This window comes from Arvicanthis niloticus, chromosome 15, assembly GCF_011762505.2.
Source record: "Arvicanthis niloticus isolate mArvNil1 chromosome 15, mArvNil1.pat.X, whole genome shotgun sequence".
Classification (NCBI taxonomy): Eukaryota; Metazoa; Chordata; class Mammalia; order Rodentia; family Muridae; genus Arvicanthis; species Arvicanthis niloticus.
The window spans coordinates 54,005,112-54,026,713 of record NC_047672.1 but is presented as its reverse complement, the minus strand read 5'-3'; the positions used below and the strand labels follow the sequence as shown (position 1 = coordinate 54,026,713).

Sequence of the window (21,602 nt, the reverse complement as noted above, 5' to 3'; positions counted from 1 at the left end):
TAAGGATCATGTAGAAGGACGCTGAAAATCAGGGCGCTATAGAACACGTGGCCATAGCAGAAAGTGGGGACGGAAGAGGGAAATGGTATCTCTGAGCCAACTGAGGTGGAAGCTAATGGAACACTCAGATTCCATTCCCCTGGGTAGCAACCATCAAGCGGGATGTAGCACAGTCTTCTCAGTGACAAAACGGGCTCAGAGAGTGCAGGTCATTTGCCTAAGGTCTCAGAGGTTTTAAGAGACCTAGTAAAATGCAAATGCTGTGTCAGCCACTCCTACTGTTCCTTCCACTAGGGCAATGCTTTTCCTATGAGAAAGATCCATTATGCCTGATGGCAGGAGTTATCAGAAGTTACATATACATCAATGCATACATACATACATACATACATACATAATACATGTATGTCACAATAACAAACAGAAACAAAACATCAAAGCAACCCTAAGAAGCATTTGGTGCACAAACAGGGGCACACAGGAGCAACTCTGAAGGACAATTCAGTACACATCATGTTGTGCCCAGTTCTATCTAACAACTGTTTGTTTTATATATCAACTCAACTAGGATATGGGGAGCCAAGATGAAACACTGCTTTGAGGTGTATCTAATGTAAGATTGGCATTTTGCTAGATGGACCTGCTCCCAATATGGTAGGCATTCTCCAATCACCAAGGGCTTGAATGAAACAAATACTTAAGAGCAAAAGAGAAGATCATGGTCTGTTAGCTGAGCTGGAACACTGACTTGTCACAGGTGGAAAGCCACTCTATGTGTGTGTATGTGCATGCATGTGTGTGTGTGCATGTGTGTGTGTGTGTTTTCAAGTGTATCATCTGTATGCCAGTGCTTATACACCTGTAAAAGTCAGAGGACATTGGGTGTCCTCCTCAAGCCTTTTCCACATTTGTTTTTGAGACAGCGTCTCTCACTAAACCTAGAGCTTAGACTAACCTACACTAATGTTCATGGAGACTAGGTGGCCAGCAAGCCTCAGAAACCTTGTCTCTGCCTTCCCAGAACTGGGATTACAGACATAGCACCATACCCAGCTTTTTACACGGCCACAGGAACCGTGCTCACTGAGGTCCCTTTGCCTGTGTGCCTGTTCACAGATCTCTTAGGTCCCAGGTTGTCGGGCCTAACACGAGGTCTAATCTCCATTCCACCTTCACCCTTCAGTCCGTACACAGGAGGGTGTGACCCAGACCCTAGAGAGATTTACATACTAATAAGGTACCTGAAGGCCAGAGGGTGGAGCCGATTAAGCATTCCTCCCCAGCCCCTACCCCCTCTTCCCCTCCCTATTTAACTCAGGTCCACCCTGGGTTTTGTGGGGTGTGCATCCAGATCCAACCACCATCTGCCATGTCAATAAACTGGTTTTGGAAACCCAAGGACTTCCTCGTGTGTTGGGGCCACACCTCCATGAGGAGCCTTGAGAATCATGGAGAAGCCTTTAGTTAATGAGCAGCCTGGCCCAACTTCCAGCCGGAGGAACCCAGAGCTTTCCCAGCCGACTACCCACAGCATGGCGGGAGGAACCCTGGGATCCCCAGCCATATTTTTTCCTACACCTGGTCTCAGAAAATAAACTACCACAACCCCACTGGCTTTCCTCAGGCTCCAGGCAGCACACAGGTGAGACAGTGGGACAGCTCGGGCGCCATAACTAAGAGCTGACTATACTGACTGACTTTCTTTGGAGAACATAATACACACACAAGTGCATATAAAACGCTCTTTCCAAAGTGAGTGTCTGTGGGGCAGGATGGAGAAAGCATTTATTAGCTGTCTGTTCTGTTAAGAAGCCAGCATAAACACGAATATTAGCATCAGTTCACTTATGGAGGAAGAGAAGTATTCTGTGGCAGGAGAAACTACAGACTCCAGAGAAGGGCTGACTCCAGAAAGGAAGGCACACAGCGGAGAACAGATGTGAGTGAGTCAGGCTGCACAGCAGACATTCCTTCTATGTCACAGTCTGAACTTTGGGGCCATATGTTTTACATATGCAAAATGCAATTAAGTCCAAAGTCCCCCACACACAAGAAAAAAATGTCTAAAAATTGAAAACAAACTGAAACAAATGAACTTAACCATCAACTCAGTGGCAAAACCACACAGAGCATTATTGGATTATTATTATGGCTTATTTCAAATGCTCTAGGACACAATGCTTTAACTGTGTATATTTTATGGACTACAGTATAAGCACAAACAGCTGAAGAGAAATCTTAATCTTCATTCAATATCTAATTGTTAGATGTTAGGAGCCGACTTTTAGCAGAAAGCGGCTATCAGCTTTGCAGCCATCTTGAGCCATATACCCTGACATGAGACTTGTTTTTCAACAGCCTACAACAGCTGAAGCACACTCTGATATCCCACATATTTTGTTTTGCTGTTTACTGCCCCCAGCTGCAAGGCATGCGGTTCACATGCTATCCACATGCTATCCACACCATACATGCCTGTAAGGCGCACGTGGTAGCCACGCCTGCAAGGCATGCAGTTCACGTGCTGTCCACGTGCTATCCATGCCATACATGCCTATAAGGTGCACGTGGTATCCACGCCTGTAAGGCTTACGTCATATCAACACCTGTAAGGCATGTGATATCCACTCGCCTACAAGGCACGTGGCAAAAGCCTATAAATACCCCAGATTTCCCTTCAGTAAATGAGACTTGATCAGAACCTCTGTCTTGTCTTCATTCTTCGAGTCTCTTCCCCTTTATCTCCTCTCTCTCTCTCTCTCTCTCTCTCTCTCTCTCTCTCTCTCTCTCTCTCTCTCTCTCTCTCGCTAGACCGAAGCAGCAGCTTGGGCCAGGAAACAGTGGCCGCCAAGCGTGGAGTGGAGAGGGCCGCAACAGTTAGAAGCAACACAGGTGTAGTTATTTTGAACATCTGCATAATACAAAGATGCAGTTACGTGTAGGCTGCCGGCCACCAGGATTTTGAATGAAAAAAAGAGACAAACAGAAAAGCAAAGAGATAAAAGGAGTTTGAATTTAGTGTATCAATTTAACTTATCTGTGAGTTGGAAATATTAATGTGAACTGAAAACGCACCTCCACCCACTCACTGAAAAGGTCGTAAGACATTCCAAGTTAACGGGAACCTACTTGCCAGCTAAATTTCTGTACAACTGCTCATGAAAAAAATTAAAAGGCTAGGCAGAGAGATATACTCCTAAAACCCCAACACCTGGGAGGCTGAGGCAGGAAGAACTTTCATCTCTTGCAATTTTTTTTTCCCACTCAAAGCTGATAGCTCTAAAACTATTGTATCAGATCACAGCTCAGGTCTTAGTCCCAACAGCTTTACTAGAGCCTGACATGAACAGTTTATTCTGGGAGGTGACTCATGAACCAGAGGGAAAGTTAATAAGCCCTAAATCCCCTGGTGGTTTCTATCTTTTGTGCTGCTGTGGCACTGGGCCATCTATAAACAGCAGATTTGCACTTCCAGTGCTGAAGGCTGGGGACAGGAGGAGGGGGCACTCCAGATCACAGCACTGGTGCCTGTTAAGGGCTTCTTGCTGTGTTCTGATACAGGAGAAGCCATCACACCAACGAGGAGGGGAAGGCCAGCCTCATCATTTTTTAAAAAACACCCTCATGCTAGCTCTCATCAGTAGCCAACTCCATAGAGTTCCATGCTTCAAGATCCCGCCCCTCAGCACTGTGGCCTTGGGTAGACATTTCCAACACACATGAGCTTTGGTGGGCACATGCAAACTAGGACAGTTTGCTCCAGGAACTCCTCACAACCTTAGCGAAGGTCATTTTTAATGAAGCAACTGTCACATCCTGCTCTAATGCTGCCAACGGCAGAGAAACAGATCATTACTAGCTTTATATAACAGTGGTTACATTTGCTTGCCCTTCTGTTAGAATTTTGTGTTGCAGATTCCAGTATGTGCGGCCCGGAGGAATCTCCACATCACACTGTGGCTCTCGGCACCAGCCTCAGTTTCCCACCTCACCCATCTTTTTAGGCACCAGGCTGGCACTGACTCCACCTCCGCTGCAACCTGAGTCCTCAAAAATTTTAATATATTTACCTTTTGAATCAAAATAGTTGCAATGCATTATTGATACTTTAAAGCCCAGACACTTCCCACACCAAAGCCCTCCGAGTCACACTGACGTCGCTTTTGCTAGGATCTCTTTCGCCCCCTTCTTAGCTGCCCACTCCATGGTCAGAACTAGGCTTTTAACAGTACCAGTAACTCCTTAATCTCAATGTTCTGCTTCCTGCTTTGCAAGCACTGTCTCTTTGTTTCCTTGCTCTCTCCCTCAGTGCCCCAACTTCAGCGGCGTCCATCCGCACTGAACAATGTAATTCATTAGGCCTATACTTTCGTATCTCCTCTAGTGCTCTGACCCCACCATTCACTTCACCCCTCTACAGAAAATAAATCTAACTGGGAGTGTGGCACAGTGATAGAGTGTTTGTTTAGTATCCACAAGGCCCTGTGCCAATGCCCAGTAGTACCCCCCCTAAAAAATGAAAATATGTACTATATTAAAATTGTTCCTTATGTGTCCCATACCTGTATGAAATGTCCTATGCTCTGGATTCTTTATAACTTCAATCCTTGCTACACCTAAACCCATGCCAGGGCTAGAACAGCTGAATTTTAGGGAAACATATAGTACTGCTGTATTGTTTGAAGGTAGAATGATTCTCACAGGCTTATGTGTTTAAACACTTGGTCACCAGCTGAAGGGGGCGCTCTTTGGGAAGGTCATGGAACCTTTGGGGTGGGCACTGACTACCTAGCTTGAGTCACTGGGGCAGACCTTGAAGGTGCATACACTTCTGAGCCTCTTTCATCTTTCCGTATGCTGACCCATCAACGTGTGATCTAGCTATGCCTCCAGCTCATGCCACCACAGATGACAGACACTATCAGAAAAGTAAGTCCTTCCTTCTGTCTTCCTTCTAAAAGGGAATTTTTTAAATAGGCCGAAACTAATAATAATAACAGGGCCCTTTCTCTAACCTAAATAGTTAAAAGTGCCTGCCAGCAGGTTTGGGCCCATCTAATTAGTTACAGAGGAGGGGGAGTTACAAGACAAAGGCCTGTTAAGAACATCCCAGAAACTGACTGGCCAAGGGAGGAACTACACCCTGCCCTCATGATACGGCCTGCTAGTGTTCAAAAAAGTAAAACAACCAATCCTGTGCGCCCGCGCAAAAGTTCGCTTTTTCCCCACCCCGCCCATATATATATAAGCGCTAGACCCCTGAGCCACGGGGTCAGTCCCTCTATCTCCTATGTGAGATATGGGGATATGGGCTGGCCCAGAGCTCTGATTTAATAAACCACCTCATGTGCTTTACAGCAAGACGGTCTCTTGTGTGTCCTTTGGGGGCGTGCCATCCTGTGACTCAAGTGGGCCCCCCTTCTGGGGAGTCCTGGACCTTTCACTTCCTCTCAGAAGAAGTAAACTGCTTCTGTCCCAGTGATGAAAAAAGGCAGCTAGTACATATATGCACTGGTCTCAGTACACACACTCACTGGTCTCAGTACATACACTAACTGGTCTCAGTACATACACTAACTGGTCTCAGTACACTGACTCACTGGTCTTCTCAGTACATACACTCAATAGTCTCATGTTCGATTTTATGTTAGTGCCAGCTGCGCCCTCAGATAGGTTCTGCCCAGTCTTGCAGTTCCCTTATCCACTCATCACAGTCAAGACGACTCTAGAGTGTTATTCTCTCCATAAAAAGCCGATACTTCAACCTATACCTTCCACTCATAGATTTCCAGGACCAAAAAAAAAAAAAAAAAATCAATGAAATCTGAAGAAAACTTGTTTCTAAATCTACCCAGCAGGTCTGCAGTCCAGCCCTCTAGTCTCTACCTTCTTTCTGTGCCCCATGCACCCCCAGGTCAGCAATCATCACATCTGTCCTGGGACAACTCAGCAGCCTAGAAATTACTTAGATCGCACAAAGCTTTTATTTATAAGGATCTATATCTATCTGCCATACTATTAGAAATTAAAACTGAGAAGTTTGAAGTGTGTATATTACTCCATTAAAGAAATTTATAAAACAGTAATATATTTGTTTGAAAGCTATCTGTTTTTAAACAGAAGATTTAGTGAAAAAGTATATTTATATCCAAAAACTCTTTTAAGGTCTCAGTAGAAAACCACTGCATTCAATCTGTAGAGACAAGCTGTTCTGATGAATATGAAAGACTACAGGGTCCTATGGATTCACAGTAAGAGAAGAAAGTTGGGCTTTAATGGCCCTTTCAGAAACCTGGGATGTCATTCTTTACAGTAACATCAACACCAACAAGCAAAGGTTTGCTAAGGGTTAGTTGAAGCTGTGTGGCCCTTTCTCCACTGTTACTTTAAAACTCGTGTGTGCTGTGCTGCTTGAGCGGATCCTTTGTGTCTCTGCGATTCTTTTAGAACAGGTCTTGGTAAACTGAAAATACTGTCCCTGAAGTTACGTAGATAGCCCAAACATTGCGGATGTCTCATTACCACACTTAAAACGCTACTTTCATTAATGTTATTGCCAGTAACGTTAGAAAAATCTTTACTCTCAGGAATCCGTCACAAAAAAAGAAAAAGAAAAAAAATTTTAATTATTTTAAATAATTCATTCTTGGGGTAAAAAAAATTTATAAAAATATTAATTCAGCTATTAACTCAACCAATCATTTTCTCTTAACTATCGAAGTATAAATACGTAAATTCTTATGTGTACTTCTCACTTGGTCACCCAGTGTATGTTAGAGAATTTAGGAAGTCAGTATACGTCATAAACCTTCTGAAGCAAAAGTACTATTTTTGTTGTTACTATGTGGTTAAGAAGACAATGACAACTCACTGGCTTGGCATCTGTCGTACTTCATTCAGATTACTAAACAACAGAAACATTTTGCTCACAATTCTGGAAGATTAAGGACGCCAGTAGATCTAGTGTCTAGTAGAGACCTCTTCCACACAGACGGTCGGTACCTTCTCTTCATGGTGGGAGGAGTGGACAGGTTCTTTCAAGTCTTTTTTTTTTTTTATAAGATCACTAACCCAATCCAGGAGTCATATCCCTGGTGACTTAGCCAAAGCCCCACCTCTTAAATTCATAGTTGTTGGGGTCAGGTTTCGGCAGGAATCTGGGGACACCAACTGGTGGCAAAGCCAGCAATTTCACCATCTTCAGTCTTAAAGACACCTGCTCAAACGTCACGGCTGTAATAAGAGTAGGCTGCACTTCCATATCTGCTCAGGAACAGTTCTGACTTCCCGGGCTCCTGAAAAGGTCATTGGGCTTCCAGGGGTCCACTGAGCACACTGTGAACACGGCTGTTCTAGAACTCCCCATGTTATTACAAGAAGCAAATCTCTTAGTCTAGAGCCAACTGTCTTCCTTTTCCTGCCTACAGGATGGGTTTTCTCCACCTTCCAGAGAGTCCTGTCCAGCAGCACGCCTTCTGTTCGCAGTCTATGTGCAAAAGAAACTCCTGTGACCTTCCTTTCCCCCTCCCTTTACGTCCATTTCTTGTCCTTTCAACAAAACTCTCTCAAAGGGGGCTTGGAGCGGAAGAGGAAGTGGAGGGGGGCAGGGGTGTAGGTACATATGAATGAGATGTGAAATCAGTACCTAGTCGCTAATCAACCCTTTCTGGAATTAAAAAGAAAAATACAACCCAGGCATCTGACATCCCTAAAGATTTTTCAAATGCATCAGCAACATAATACCAACCTTTTTAAAAATTCTTTTGAATTTACTCCTCCGTAGACAGCGTCTAGCCACCACATTGCATACACCCCCCCTCCTATGATTTCAGACATCAAATATTAAACGCGCAGTGAGTAATGCAAAGAGAAAGAGGGTTAATCAGACATCCGCAGAAAGAGAAAGAAAATAACCCCGACTCAATGAGAGCGGTTAATGAGGCCTTTTGTTTTGGTAGATTAATTTGGGAGTCTAATGACTACGAAGAACATTTAAGCTCCTTGCTTTGGCTGGTGTTGATTATCAGCAAGGTTTTTTTTTTTTTTTTTTTTTTTTCCTTTTTAATTAAAGAGACACCTCTGGTTAATTCTGTAGATTATGAATTTCAGGTGTATATCTGACATGCACGTCCACCGTAACTCGGTGGTAAACTTTGCTCATTAGCCAAGAGAAAGGCCTCCTCTGCTGACGGGGCGTACACCTCGAACAACAGCAGCTCAGCCTGTGAACAGCTGATGTTTAAATACATTACCCTAATGCTCTTTAAGCACTGCCAATTGTAAACCTCATTAACTCCCAGCATGTGGCCAAGGCCTGGATTTCTTCACCACAGCCTCACAAAGTGAAAACAGGTATATAAAAATGATTTTATCATTGACACTATTACATCCTCCTTCATCCTGGGAAGGATTTGAAGGGCTGTAGTTTCCATGCTATGAAGCAGTGAACGCAGAAAAAAAAAAAAACAAAAAACAAAAAAACCAGAACACTCTATTACAAGGCCACATGTCTAAAAACCTTGTCTTCTCCTTTTTCCTTGGCACCCTATAATCCTCAGGCAGCAGGCCTATCCCAGGCCTGTCTTTGTTCTCTGAAGAGAAAGGATTTATTTCTGTGTGGTGATTATCCTCTCTGATCAATACAGCCGGGTGGGGGCTGACAAGGTGGTACCCTGTACCTGTCAGCTCTGACACTCCCCTTCCCAAGTCTATCTTCACAGAATGCACATCTTCACAGAGTGAAAAGAGTTCTATACCCAAGGTGGGAAGCATGTGCTGTGTCCATGGTCCATTCCCCCACCCCCCAAATTTAAACATTTAACCACCTACAGCCAGAAAACACTCAGAAAAAGAAATGGATCTGTACCAAGCAGGCACATTCTTATCTGATGCCGGGCAGTGGTGGCACACGCCTTTAATCCCAGCACTTGGGAGGCAGAGGCAGGTGGATTTCTGAGTTGGAGGCCAGCCTGGTCTACAAAGTGAGTTCCAGGACAGCCAGGACTACACAGAGAAACCCTGTCTCGAAAAACCAAAAAAAAAAAAGAAGAAGAAGAAGAAAGTCATCTAATTATGATTTAAAGCACAGTGGAAAACATGGTAGGTCAGATGTAAGAAGCACAGAAATTGATCCTGTGAGGGTCCTGAAACTAATCCACCATGTCCATAGGGAGACAACTGTCTATGGAAAACTTATATTTGAACCTAGGAGGCCAATGAGATATTCCAGCCACAGGAGCTTGAAAGACAGGGCTCAGTAACTGTTGCAGGCAGCCAGAGAACTCAACAACCCCAGCTTATCCTAGCCCCACTTAGTCACGGAGTTTCTTTGGTCTTAGCTTGCTCTTCTGAGCATGAGAATCATTAAAAACAAACAGAAATGTGTTTGGCAAAGATCACATGGACTAGCATGAGACTTCCACCTAGTTCTTAGTAGATAAGTGGTATGAGCTTTATATGAAAATTGTATTTAGATAGACAGAGCACAGTTAATTACTTAAAAGCTGAATTCAAAGCTACAGTCACCACCAAATCTAAAAGGCATACCAGAAGCCATGTACAATTAACAGCCAGGAGAACATTCACACTGCTTAGTTACATGGCTTTGTAAGTGGGTCTGGGCCCTGAGAAATCCTGAAACCCATCTCTTCTTTCTCCTCAGATAGAAGGCAAGCCCCCTCACTCAGGAAGCCCTCAAACCAGAAGCTTCCAGGCATTCAAAATCTCTCTTCCTCTCCCTCAAGGACCTTAATAAATTGATTAAATCCATCTTTAAATTGATTAAGACAGTAGAATAAAAGAAACCCTAAACACAACAAAGAATATCAATAGGGATTATGCTGTCCCACAGGAAACCCTGTCAAATTCAAACCAGCCTTGGGTGGCTCTCCACAGCTTAAGATAAACATTCTCATCCTCCCCCTTAAGTATGAGCCCTTACATGGTCTACACATGGCCTATCTTTCCCACCAAGCCCTGCATTTCTAGACCTAGACATGCTAGACTCAAATCTCGGAATGTAGGGCTTCTCCAGAACCTGTTCTTTCTGCCCTAAATGTTCTGTCCTTGGTTCCTGACCCCAGTTCCTACAGCCCACATGTCACTCATGAGATGTCTTCACCAACCTCTCAGTGGGAATGAAGCTTCTACTTACTGTCTCTCATACCATTGTCTCTTATCCAGGTCTCTTCTTGTGCTCTAACTAATAACCCTCTTTCTCTTTAGAAAGACCCTGATGGGACTGGAAAGTTATCTTAGCAGCTAAGAGTACTTGTTGCTTTTGCAAAGGTCTCCAGTTCAGCTCCTAACACTTTCAGAGTGTTTTCCTCTTCTGACTTCCTTGGGCAGCAAGCATGAACATTGTGCACATACATAAATTCAGCAGAACACCCATACACATAAAATATATCTTTAAAAAAAAATGTTTGTTTAAAGGCTCCAACAATGGAATTTAGAGCCCACAGGGGTAATCCAGGTTAATCTCTTCCATCACTTCACATGCATTTGCTTGTGTTTCTCAGACTAACTTCACACATTGATTAAACCCATCTTTAGAGGCTCTAAATTGGGCCAGGCAGTGGCGTTACATGCCTTTAATCCCGGCACTTGAGAGGCAATGACATATCTCTGAGTTTGAGGTCAACCTGGTCTACAGAGCCTGCCAGGCCAGCCAAGGCTACACAGAGAAGACCTGTCTCCAAAAAAACGAATAAGAAGGAGAGGAAGAAGAGGAGAAACAGGAGGAGAAGGAAGAGGAGAAAGAGGATGAAGAAGATGAAGAGAAAGAAGAGGAGATGAAGATGAGGAGGAGGAAGAGGAAGAAGAGGAGGAGGAGAAGCTGAACTGCATAGAGTATTTCAGCCAAATTGGACTAGCAAGACTGACTCAAAAGCCAAAGCAAAGCAAACCAATCTGAGGCAGGCAAGCAAATCATCCCCTATTTAATTTGACTTGTGAACACCCTTCTCTTCTAATAGTGCACACAGCAGACAGCTCCTTTTCCTTCATGTACTGGGCACACACACACCTCTCATTGAACAATGCACCTAGCAACCTTGGAGCCCCACCTGCAGGCCAGCCATACCCTTCTCAGAATAATGGAGTAAGTTTCTCCTCCCCTATAAATAGTCAATAATAGAAACCTAGACAGTTTCTACTCAAATATATCCCTAGTGTATCCACATAAAAGAATGGAAAGTCTGATCTAGCCTAGACTGGTTTGTGGAGCATAAGCAGTAAGGTAATACTCTGTCCTCAAGTGAACTTTTAGAATCCCCTATTTACCATCTTATGCCTATGCATGTTGGGCACGCATGTGATTAAAATCAGATGCATTATGAGAAGATATGTACAGTAGAATAACATGACTTAATCCATCAAATGAAACATGTCAAGGCAAGAGCAGAGGATCTGAGATGGCAAATTCATGTTTCTCCCACAAACCACACTGTCCTCTTCCTTGCATACACCATGTCATTCTCTACTTAGTCATGTAAGTGACAAATAGAGCCACTACATGGCTGCTGGACAGAGAGACCAGGGAAAAGCTCCTGGCACCCAGGGGCAACCAAGTCATAAGCTCATGAACCTCTAGCTTAGATACAAGTGAGCTCCAGCAAGCTGGAGACTTTCAGATGAGGAGGTCATGCTGAACACAGGTATTTAACTCCGAAGTACAGGGTCCAACCCCAAGTAGGACAGGCAGTTACTGCTGCGTGTCACTGCCTAGTAAATCTCTGGATAAGACCAAAGGTACCAATGGGAAAAGAAATGGCTGTTTTTCATAGATAAAACTGGTTGCTGAGCAATAAAATTTCTATACAACTATGAGCTTTCTAATTGCCCAGAGAAAAGAACTATTACAGTCAATTATAACACAGAAAACAATCAATGTATTAAAAAAAAAAAAAATGCCTGCCCTCCCAGGCTCACCACAGTAGCCAAGATGATGATGTCAACTCAAGCAGGTATCCATACATGAGTAAATTAAGAATGTGCTATGGACACCTAATAAAAACAGTATAATACTCAGCCTTTAGAAATAAAATTCTGTCACATGTGATGACGCATATGCACCCAGAAAACTTTATGTTAAGTGAAATAAGCCAGGCATAGAAAAACAAAGGATACATGTTCTGACCTATAAGCAGAATCTAAAGAAATTCAGAGTCCACAAAAGCAGAGAGCGGAATGGTGAATACACAGGCTGGCATGGGGGAGGTGAGGTGATGCTGTTCAAAGAACAAAAGAGTTTCGAAAGACAGTCTTGGGGAATGTGGTGTTGTGGTTAAGAAAACCACACTTATAGTTGAAACTTGCTAAGGAAGATTTAAATGTTCTGAATATAAAACAAAATATGCACATAGTGTAATAGATATGTCAGCTAGGTAGATTAGTCCATTTTCTACAACAAATGTGTATTTCAAAATATGTTGTAAATGATAATAGTCTTTATCAATTAAAAATAAATTAATTAACCCAGCACTCAGGAGGCAGAAGCAGGAGGATCTCTGAGATCCAGGCAAGCCTGGTCTATAGGGTGAATTCCAATCAGCCAGGGCTACACAGAGAAATCCTGTCTCAAAAAAAATAATAATAAATAGAATAAACTTTACTACAAATTTGAACACTAAGGATAATACCGCAAGACTATATATTGTAGTTGAGACACCCAGAAGCCCTAAATGAAGGTGTCAGCAAGGCCATCCAGATCCTCTCTCTAGAGGCTCTATGGGAACTCCATCTGAGGTTCACACAGACTTGGGTGGCTGCCGGCACTCCATTGTGAGTGTACCACTTGGACTCCAGCCTCTGTAGTCATATGACACCTGGTCCCTGTGTCACATCTTCCTCCACCTCCATCATCAAAGACACTCTTAATGGAATTTAGGTCCACCCAGATAACACAAGACAACTTTTTTATCTCAAAATGCTTAATTACACCAGTCCCCAAGATTATCCAAATAAAGCAAGATTTACCAACTCTAGAGTAAACACAGAGGAAACTAGTCATGGGGACAAGGCAAAGGGTGCCCTATAAACTGCCTGCTTGGTTCTATGCAGTAGAGACTCAACTCCAGCCAGGCAGAGGCCTTCCTTGGAGACTTGGAATCATCAGAATTTTCTGTCTCTCATTTTCATACCATCTAACCATGCATGAAAATTTAAAAACAATGTAGACAAAGGGACAATTATATGTCCATAGAGTCATGTTGAAATTCATAATTTTACAGCTATTTTGAAATATACAAACATACACATATACACTCCTAGGTCTTACAACACCCCATTGGGTATGACAACCTCATCGAGCTATAAACAAGTCTTACAAACAGAGTCCACAACTCTGGAACATTTCTTGAGGAAATATTGAAATGTCATTTCTAAAATGATGGATTAATAGGTAGAAAAAAACAGTTTTGGACATATAAAGGGTACATACATTTAGTGACTTCTTTATCATTAAGCAAAAAAAAAGCTGGTTTGACCAGAAGGAAGGTATTTAGGAGTACACATACCCATCTTTGGTCTGATCCACTACACCACTTAAAAGTTCCACAGTCTTCGGGTTGGGCTGGCTTTCTCCAAAGATATTCAAATACCGAGTGACAAAGTCATGAGGAGACATAAAAAATTCACCATTTCTTTCAATGCTCGCATACTGTTGAAAGAGTGAAGAGGTAAGGAACGTTATTTAGTATCTCTGATTCTTAAACATATGAAACCTTTCAAAAGATAAAAATCACACAGACTAGAAACATCTTTGAAAGATGGTTACCATCAGTCACTTTAAAGAAAAAAATTATATAGTCAAATTTTATGCTCATCAGAAGCTCTCAACAATGGCTTTTGGGAGACATGTGACAATATCTGATACCAGTTTTCACTGTCATGTCTTGAAGAAATGGAAAGTTACTTGCAAACATAAAATAATGCCCTACAGGGGTCTCACTAGAAAGCCCAGGTGGCCTCAAACTCAATCCCTCTACCTACCTCAATCCCCCAATACGATTACAGGCATTCACACTATGCTTAAGGATGTGTCCTTTCTAACGTGAGATCAACCGTGAAGTATTAAATATCCTTCCATAAAGCCTGCAGTGAAGGTCAGCGCCTAGGCTTTGCATTCCTGTGTAACAAAGCCCAATCCAACTTAAAGAGTGGAACAAACTGATGTTCAGCCAACCTGAAGCCATCAAAGAGACCTCTAACTCTTGTTTTCTATTTTAGCCAGTCAAATATAGTTTCTTTATTTTGATTCCCACAAGCACTTTATAGACATTTCTCCTCCCACCATCTTGGTAGAGCCCCAGATGGCTTGGGGTCAGATGCTACCCAATTCTCAAGTCCACAGCTGCTCAAATAACTCACTCAAATGCTTAGAGTCCCTGAGAAAAGAAGACAAACTGGGCTGACGAGCTGCTGGAGCCACCAGCACCCTCTGTGATGTTGGAAGCAGGTTTAAATTGCTGTCCTAGTCAATGTCCTCTCAGCTCCACACAGGAACTCACTAGGCCTCAGTCCACCTTAGGCAAGAAGGACCTGGCTGTGTCTTGTTTCTGGGGACACCCAGCTCGTGAGAAATGCTGCAAATAAACATGGGAATATGGCCTCCTTGATGAAGAGAAGCAGACCTCCTGATTCCCAAGATAAAAGAGAGGAGGATAAGAAACCTGAGGATGGGGGTCACTAGGTGACGAGAATCACACCAGCATCAGGGGATGAGGGGCATGGTGTAATGAGGAGCAATACCAGGCTTTGTGGGCTTGAGGGCTTTGGCTGTACTTGGTACCACCTGAAAGTCTTGAGAGTTGAATGAAAGTTTTTGGGCTCTGATGTTTCGTGTGCAGAATGAGTATAATAATATTCCCAGCCCCATTTGGCCGATGCATGAAGCAAATGAGACAATAATAAAATACACTATGAACAATGCCCAGAACGTAATAAGCACACTTTTGATTTTGATTTTTTATTATATATATGTATGTATGCATCTATGTACATGCACATGCCACAGCACTCATCTGGAGGTTGGAGGACAACTCGTGGAAGTCGGTTGTCTCCTTTCCAACACGTGAATTGGCAGATAAAACTCAGGCTGTGACTTAGCTGCAAGCACCTTTACTTGCTGAGCCACTCTACTGGTCCATGGTTTTGCTTTTCTAATTCTTTTCTTTAATCCTCTGTTTCACTGAGTGACATCTGCTGTTGTTATCAGACCAGGTCGAGGATGTAATGAGGGGTTTTCTTTCATCACTAGCAACCTGGTCCCTGGCACTGCCTAAGGGAAGCCATGACAAAATGCTAGGATGCTAACTTCTAAGTATGTCTCGCAGATAACAGAACAAAAAAGAGAGCGCACACCAATGCTACCATTTACTTCACTTTGCAGAGGATGTACAGAAATCATTTTTTTTTCCCTAAATGAGGACAAACAAGCTTGAAATGGAAGTGGCATGTCACCACTAATGATAGCAATCCCATGGTTAGTTATACTGCGGTTTCCCTATGATAGTGATTAATTTACCTTAGAACACAATTTAACTTTTCTCCTGCTGGTACACATTTAGATTATTTCCAGTCTGGGTTATTTTGTAAGAAAAACCTAAGATAGCCGTTCTTATATATAACATTTGTCCCAATTCCTATTTTCAAAAACCAGACTTCCCCGAAAGAAGAAATTGTTGAGTTAAAGGACAGGAACCCTCAGGCAGTTGTCCCTTATTATCACGCTGTTCTCCAGAACCGATTGTACCAATCGCTCTGCCACCTACAGCGCGACAACGCGCTCCCGCCCCTTCTGGGGTCACATTTGTTTCAAATACTTTTCCAGTTTGACATTTTTATGTAATAGAGTCTAGAGGGCTTTTTTTCCGCCTTTGCAAATCCTTCCACTGCTTTCCTGACCTGAGAAATGCAGTCCGTTCTCATCTCAAGAACAAAAACCAACACAGTTTCTCTCCCGACTTTTGACCAGATCTGCACTTCTCATTAGACTCCAGGATACCAAAGCGCTGCTTCTGTGTGTGTTCTGACATGAGAATATTCTGACTTCTTCCAGTCAATCTACTGGCTGTTCCAGGCTCATAAGCCACATCTACACACCCACCCGCCTCGCTTGGCTCTTTAGGATCCAGGTTTTTCACTAATAAATTATCAGATGATCACCAGGGAAAACAGTGAGAAGCAGACTCTACCTGCACCTTCAGGTCTCAGAGGTTGGAATGGCTTCCTGGGGCCAGAATGTACTCTCTGGAGCTGCTGGGCACCGCACCAAGATTGTGTCATGGATCGGCAGTTCTGATCAGTGGGAGATGGTCCAAGACCAGCCTATCTTGTTAACCTGTCTGTCCTTGCAAGATAACAATGACTCTTACATGCTACAACCGTAAGAGAGGGTCCTGTCAAGACAGGACTTTTTTGGCTGTGTTCTCTCTCACTGCAGTTTCCTCAGATTCCCAGACTGCAGACTGGCCGTGAACTGTGAGAGAAATACTTTTCGGGATGAATGAAAGGTTCAGAAGGCTGTATTACTTTTTTCTTGGCCCGATGATTATCCTTTGAATTCTCACCAGATGACCTTGGGAGTCATTGTCAAGTTGTGGACCAAAAAAACGCAATTGTCCCTGGAAATGCAAGCTCAAGCTCTGAGGAACCACACACTCACTCTCAAGATAATGAGGGATAATAAAAGTTGGCAAAAATGAGGAACGTTCCCACATGCTGGTAGTGTATCAATAAACTGACAGAGCTGGTAAGATGGCCCGGCGGTCAGAAGCACTGGCTGCTCTTTCACAGGACCCAGGTTCAGTTCCCAGAACCTACATGTCAGCTCACAACTCTCTGTAAGTCAAATTCAGAGAATCACAGACATACATGCATGTAAAACGCCAATGCACACAAAAATGAATAAATTTAAAAAAATACTTGTGTATATATATGTATATATGTGTATACATGCATATACATGTATGTGTATATATATATATATATATATATATGAATAAATTGACAAACCATTTTAGAAAACTGCTAAGCAATTCTACTATAATGTGTCTAACATAACCTTGGACTTAGCAATTTCAATCATAAGGAAATCTCCAACAAAATGTATATGGGACATAATACCAAAAAAATTAAAATATTCACAGGAACTATTCTTAGGATGACAAAAATGCTTTAAAAAAAAAAAAAAAGCAACAGGCCAGAGATTACTCAATGATTAGATACTTAACTGACTGTCATATAGTCACACGAAAAAATACAGTGTGGCAATAAACTAACTCGACACAGATGAATCTACATAAAATCAGAGTTGGAGGTAGAAGTCGGTGGAAGAGTTGACCTGTGCTGATGCAGGCTTGCATCTCAGCACGCAGTGGTGCAAGAAGTTACAGAGAGAACACACAACGCAGGACTAACTACACTCACCCACCATGGAATGAAATAAAGGACTGAACTAAGGTGTTGTGAGAGAATTCAACCCCAGTTAGCTTTGGAGGCAGTGGTGACTGACTAGTACAGGGAGTAAGGAATTACTGGGTGCTGGTGCCATGGGCTGAAACACCCACTCTGTAAATAACCATGGCAATGTATGCTTATGATCTCTGACCAGACTTAGGCCAACGGTCACATTATCATTGAGGGATTTTTATTGCCCTCACTTGTTAAGAAGTGATAAAGAGGTCATCTCTTAAATGACATGTTAATTTGGATGCAGAATATAGTTTTGCTTAGTTTAGAACAAGCTAGTCTGCCAAAGGAGGAATGACCCACTTTGGGGTTCAAGTAAATACATCAAAGGTTATCTCTTTTTCACAGACAGAGGTCAACTCTGATAAAAGCATAAAGTAGGGGTGTTGACAAAGGCAGCTTGGTTGTCCTTGAAGCAAGGAACAAGGGTCACTGCTAGGGAAGAGACTCTTCCAGCTGCCACAGCTCTAGAATAGCTAGGATATCCCTCAGAAGGCTTTTCTAATTCTTTAAATGATCCTGTATCTCATCAGCTGTGGTAGCACTGAATGAGGATAGCAACAGACAGACCCAGAAAAGGAACCTGTCCTTGCAGTGTCTATTCCACTAGGACCAGAGTCTTATCTAGTTTGCTCCCCACTAGTTATTTTAATAAAAGCCTGTGAATGGTGATCTGGATCAGAACCTTTATCATCTGGCCACTCCTGTCTGCCAGGAGTCATTCACACCCTGGAGCTGAAAGGCAAATTCTCCTGGAAACCCTTTCAGCTAGAGACGCTCTGTGCACACCAGGTCCTGTCACACGCTAGCCTAGCCTTTACCTTGATTTCTTGTTCTAAGGACGGAATAACACCAAACAGGGAATAAAAGCACTGAAAGTCAATATTGTCTGTTATCATGAATCGCTGATTATCTTATTGGGGCCACAATGTAAACTGGGAATTTTTAACATTGTAATTTTAACTTTAAATTTGAATCATTTAAATTTTAAATGTAACTGAAGATGCGTGTTACAGCACCTAAGGTGAATTACAGTGAATGCTGAACAAAGAAATAAGCAGAATATATGTGAAAATTTACAAACCAATATGGCAAATATTCAGTTAAATTAAGGGCTAATTATGTACATATTTGCTTTATAATCTTATTTCTGTGTGAAATTGTCACAATAAAAAATTTAAAACCTCAGAATCCCGAAGCTTTAATTTTAACATATTTCTATTAAACATAAAAATTTTAAATAACAATTTTTCAATTAACCAGAAAAAGGGGGGTGTTTTTTTTACAAAAAAAAAAAAAAAACAAACAAAAAAAAACCTGGTAGCGTAAATGTGAGAAATACACTTCCACATTCCAACTCAAAATACAGAGTCAAGGATAACCAAAACCTGTAGCCCACCATGAGCTAGCTACATCTAAGAATTTCTCTTAAAAATATAGTGCAAAAGCCAGCAGTGGAGACCCACATCTTTCATCCCAGCACTTGGGAGGCAGAGGCAGGTGATCTCTGTAAGTCTGAGACCAGCCTCACTCTATAGAGCAGAGTTAGGACTCTCTAGAGAGTCCGGGGCTTTGAAACCCTATCTGGAAAAACCAATACCTAAACCAGACAAAGCAATAACAACAAGAAGAACACTAGTGTAAGCTAAAGGAAACCTGTCGACAGGAGGCCGGGCAATATGAAGTGAGGGCTAGCACTCAGTTGGCAGGGTGCTTGCCTGGAAAGGGTGACACAGAGTTCAAAACCAGGCATCATAAAAGTCAGGAGTAGGGTAAGACCAATGCATTACTCTGTTGCTATGAGAGCTAATCAGACGCAGCTATTAAATAGACAATTATGGAGAACTGTTGTGGATAGCCCAGGCTTTGAATTTTGATGCGAATTCCACTTTCCTGGGAGGGGCTGCAGAGGAGGAGTGAATCAGTACACAGGTGACTTCTAGTGAACCTTCTGCCCACCTTAATTTGTAAAATAAAGGCTAGAGCCAGTGATTGGGCAGAGAAGGGGAGGTGGAGAAATAAAGGTTGGTAGGAAGAGAGAGGAAAGAGGAAGACAGAGGAGGAAGATGACAGAGAGGAAGACGGAGGAGCAGGAGGTGAAAGGACAAGCAGATGAATCAGAAAACCCGAAAGTTATAAGGGTCTCATAGCTGGGGAATAGTGAAGTGGTGAATCTGCCCAGTCTAGGCACACAGAATATATTCATAATTATTGAGTTGTGTTTTCTTTGACCGGTCTTATTTGGGTTGGAGATTTATCACAACAGAGAACAACTAGATAAAGCAGCATACAATCACCATAGTTAGGAATCTCATAGTTTTAAAACTCACAGAAAAGCAAGTATAAATTAAAGGTGTTTGTGTATATTAGATGGCGGGCTCTCTGCAGGCAGTATTTGTATTGTTTTCCTCATGTTAAGAAAAGCAACTGAATGAGGAGGCAAGAGACAAGGAGGGAAAAGAAAGGAGGGTGGGGGAGAGAGAGAGAGATCTGTGTCTGTGCTCAGATCCAGAGGCAGTTTTCTTTATGCATCTGCCCTCTGAATCTTCAACAATGATAAAAACTGGGTGGAAGAAAAAAGTCCCTCAAACGGGAACTTAAATGGTTTTCCGAGTTTTCCTACAAACGTTTCCTGATGTATGTCATGCTTCAGTCACCAGTCCAGACCTGAAACTCTACAGACAGCTCACGTCCTCCCCCGCCGTGCCTGGCCACTGCCACATCAGAAATGGAGTCACTGTAGACTCTTATTCCTAAAGATTACACATCTCACACACTCCACACTCATGAAGTACTGGCCCTCATCCCATCCTGTCTCATCTCATCTTGTGTGTGTGTGTGTGTGTCCTCCTCTGTTCTGTGACTGTGCACTCAGGCCAGGTACATAGTGTCCATATTCACACACACAGCCCCCTCCGTTATGGAAGACTGATTGGGCTGGGCACCCTTGAGCATCCCTGTAATCCAGCACTTGGGAGGCACACAGGTAGAGCTGTTGAGTTCAAGGTCAACCTGATCTACACAGTGAGTCCCAGGACAGGCAGGGTTATGTAGAGAGACCAGCTCTCAAAACAAACAAAAAAAGAGACCAGTCATTTTCATCAAATACCACTTCAAAGTATCCTGACCAGGTCCTGCAACTACCACCGGAATCAGAGATCTCCAAAAGGATCTCTCTTGTGGGCTCCAAGACCTCCCTCCCTGTCTTAGAGCCTTCAATGGTTTCTACCTATTTACAGACATGGCAGGCTTGCACAGATGCTCACCCTCCAGCCTTCTATCACATCCTGGACGGCATAGCACTCTCTCTGACAGTCTCATCCCATCTCTAGGCTTTCCTTCGGTCCTCTTTGTTCTCCCACTGCCCCAAAAGCTCCCCCATGCTCTCCCACCAGCTTCTCTGACACAACGGAATCCTTGGAGCATGTTTACTCAGTCTCCTTACCTGCTGTGCTCCTGTAAACCAGACCTGTGCTAAACCTGAGCTCCTGAGACTTTGCCTGATCTTTTGTTCACCTCACTGTTAACAGAGCATGATTTAATCCCAGAACTTGAGTTAAATTACAAATCTCTTTATATGAACATGAAGCATCAGCTAATATACTAGGCAGAAAAAAAACAAAAAACAAAAAACAAAAAAAAATGTCACCATATTGAGATGCGAACCAAAACTGACTGTTTAACTTCCACATCCAGATAAATCCTTGTCAAGCATTTTTCCAAGAACAGCCTTCCATGTGATCTCCACTGTCCTAGCCAGGCATGCTGCAAACCAAGCACCAACATCCCCACTATTCTCTATTCATTCACCAAAACTGGACGTCCACTGTTAAGGGTTGTTCCCTCCACACATGGGGCACACTCTACTCTTACTTCTGCCTTTGTCTGGAACAAAATTCATCCCCGTCTCTATCTGATAAACACCTATTCCTTTTCACTTTCAGCTCAGACTTCCTTTCTGCACCTTTTCCATAGGAAGATGTAATTGGTCTCCCGTAAGTTCCCTACACGTTAATGTTGTGTCATACTTATCAACCGTACCATGGCTCTGTTTTCTTACTCACAGTGAGATATTTCAGGGCAGGAGTCATGGTTCAGGCATCCTTCCTAGATGCCCAACATCTAATAGA

At 42.8% G+C, this 21,602-nt stretch overlaps 1 protein-coding gene across 1 annotated transcript in view; it reads right to left on the bottom strand.

The window, feature by feature from the left end:
• The window catches only part of Slc25a13 (solute carrier family 25 member 13), a 169,821-nt gene that overhangs the window by 123,154 nt on the left and 25,065 nt on the right, over positions 1–21,602 (bottom strand). Inside the window, exon 3 of the mRNA XM_034519298.2 lies at positions 13,518–13,660. Coding sequence (XP_034375189.1) covers positions 13,518–13,660 — 143 coding nt within the window. The remainder of the gene's footprint in view (positions 1–13,517; positions 13,661–21,602) is intronic.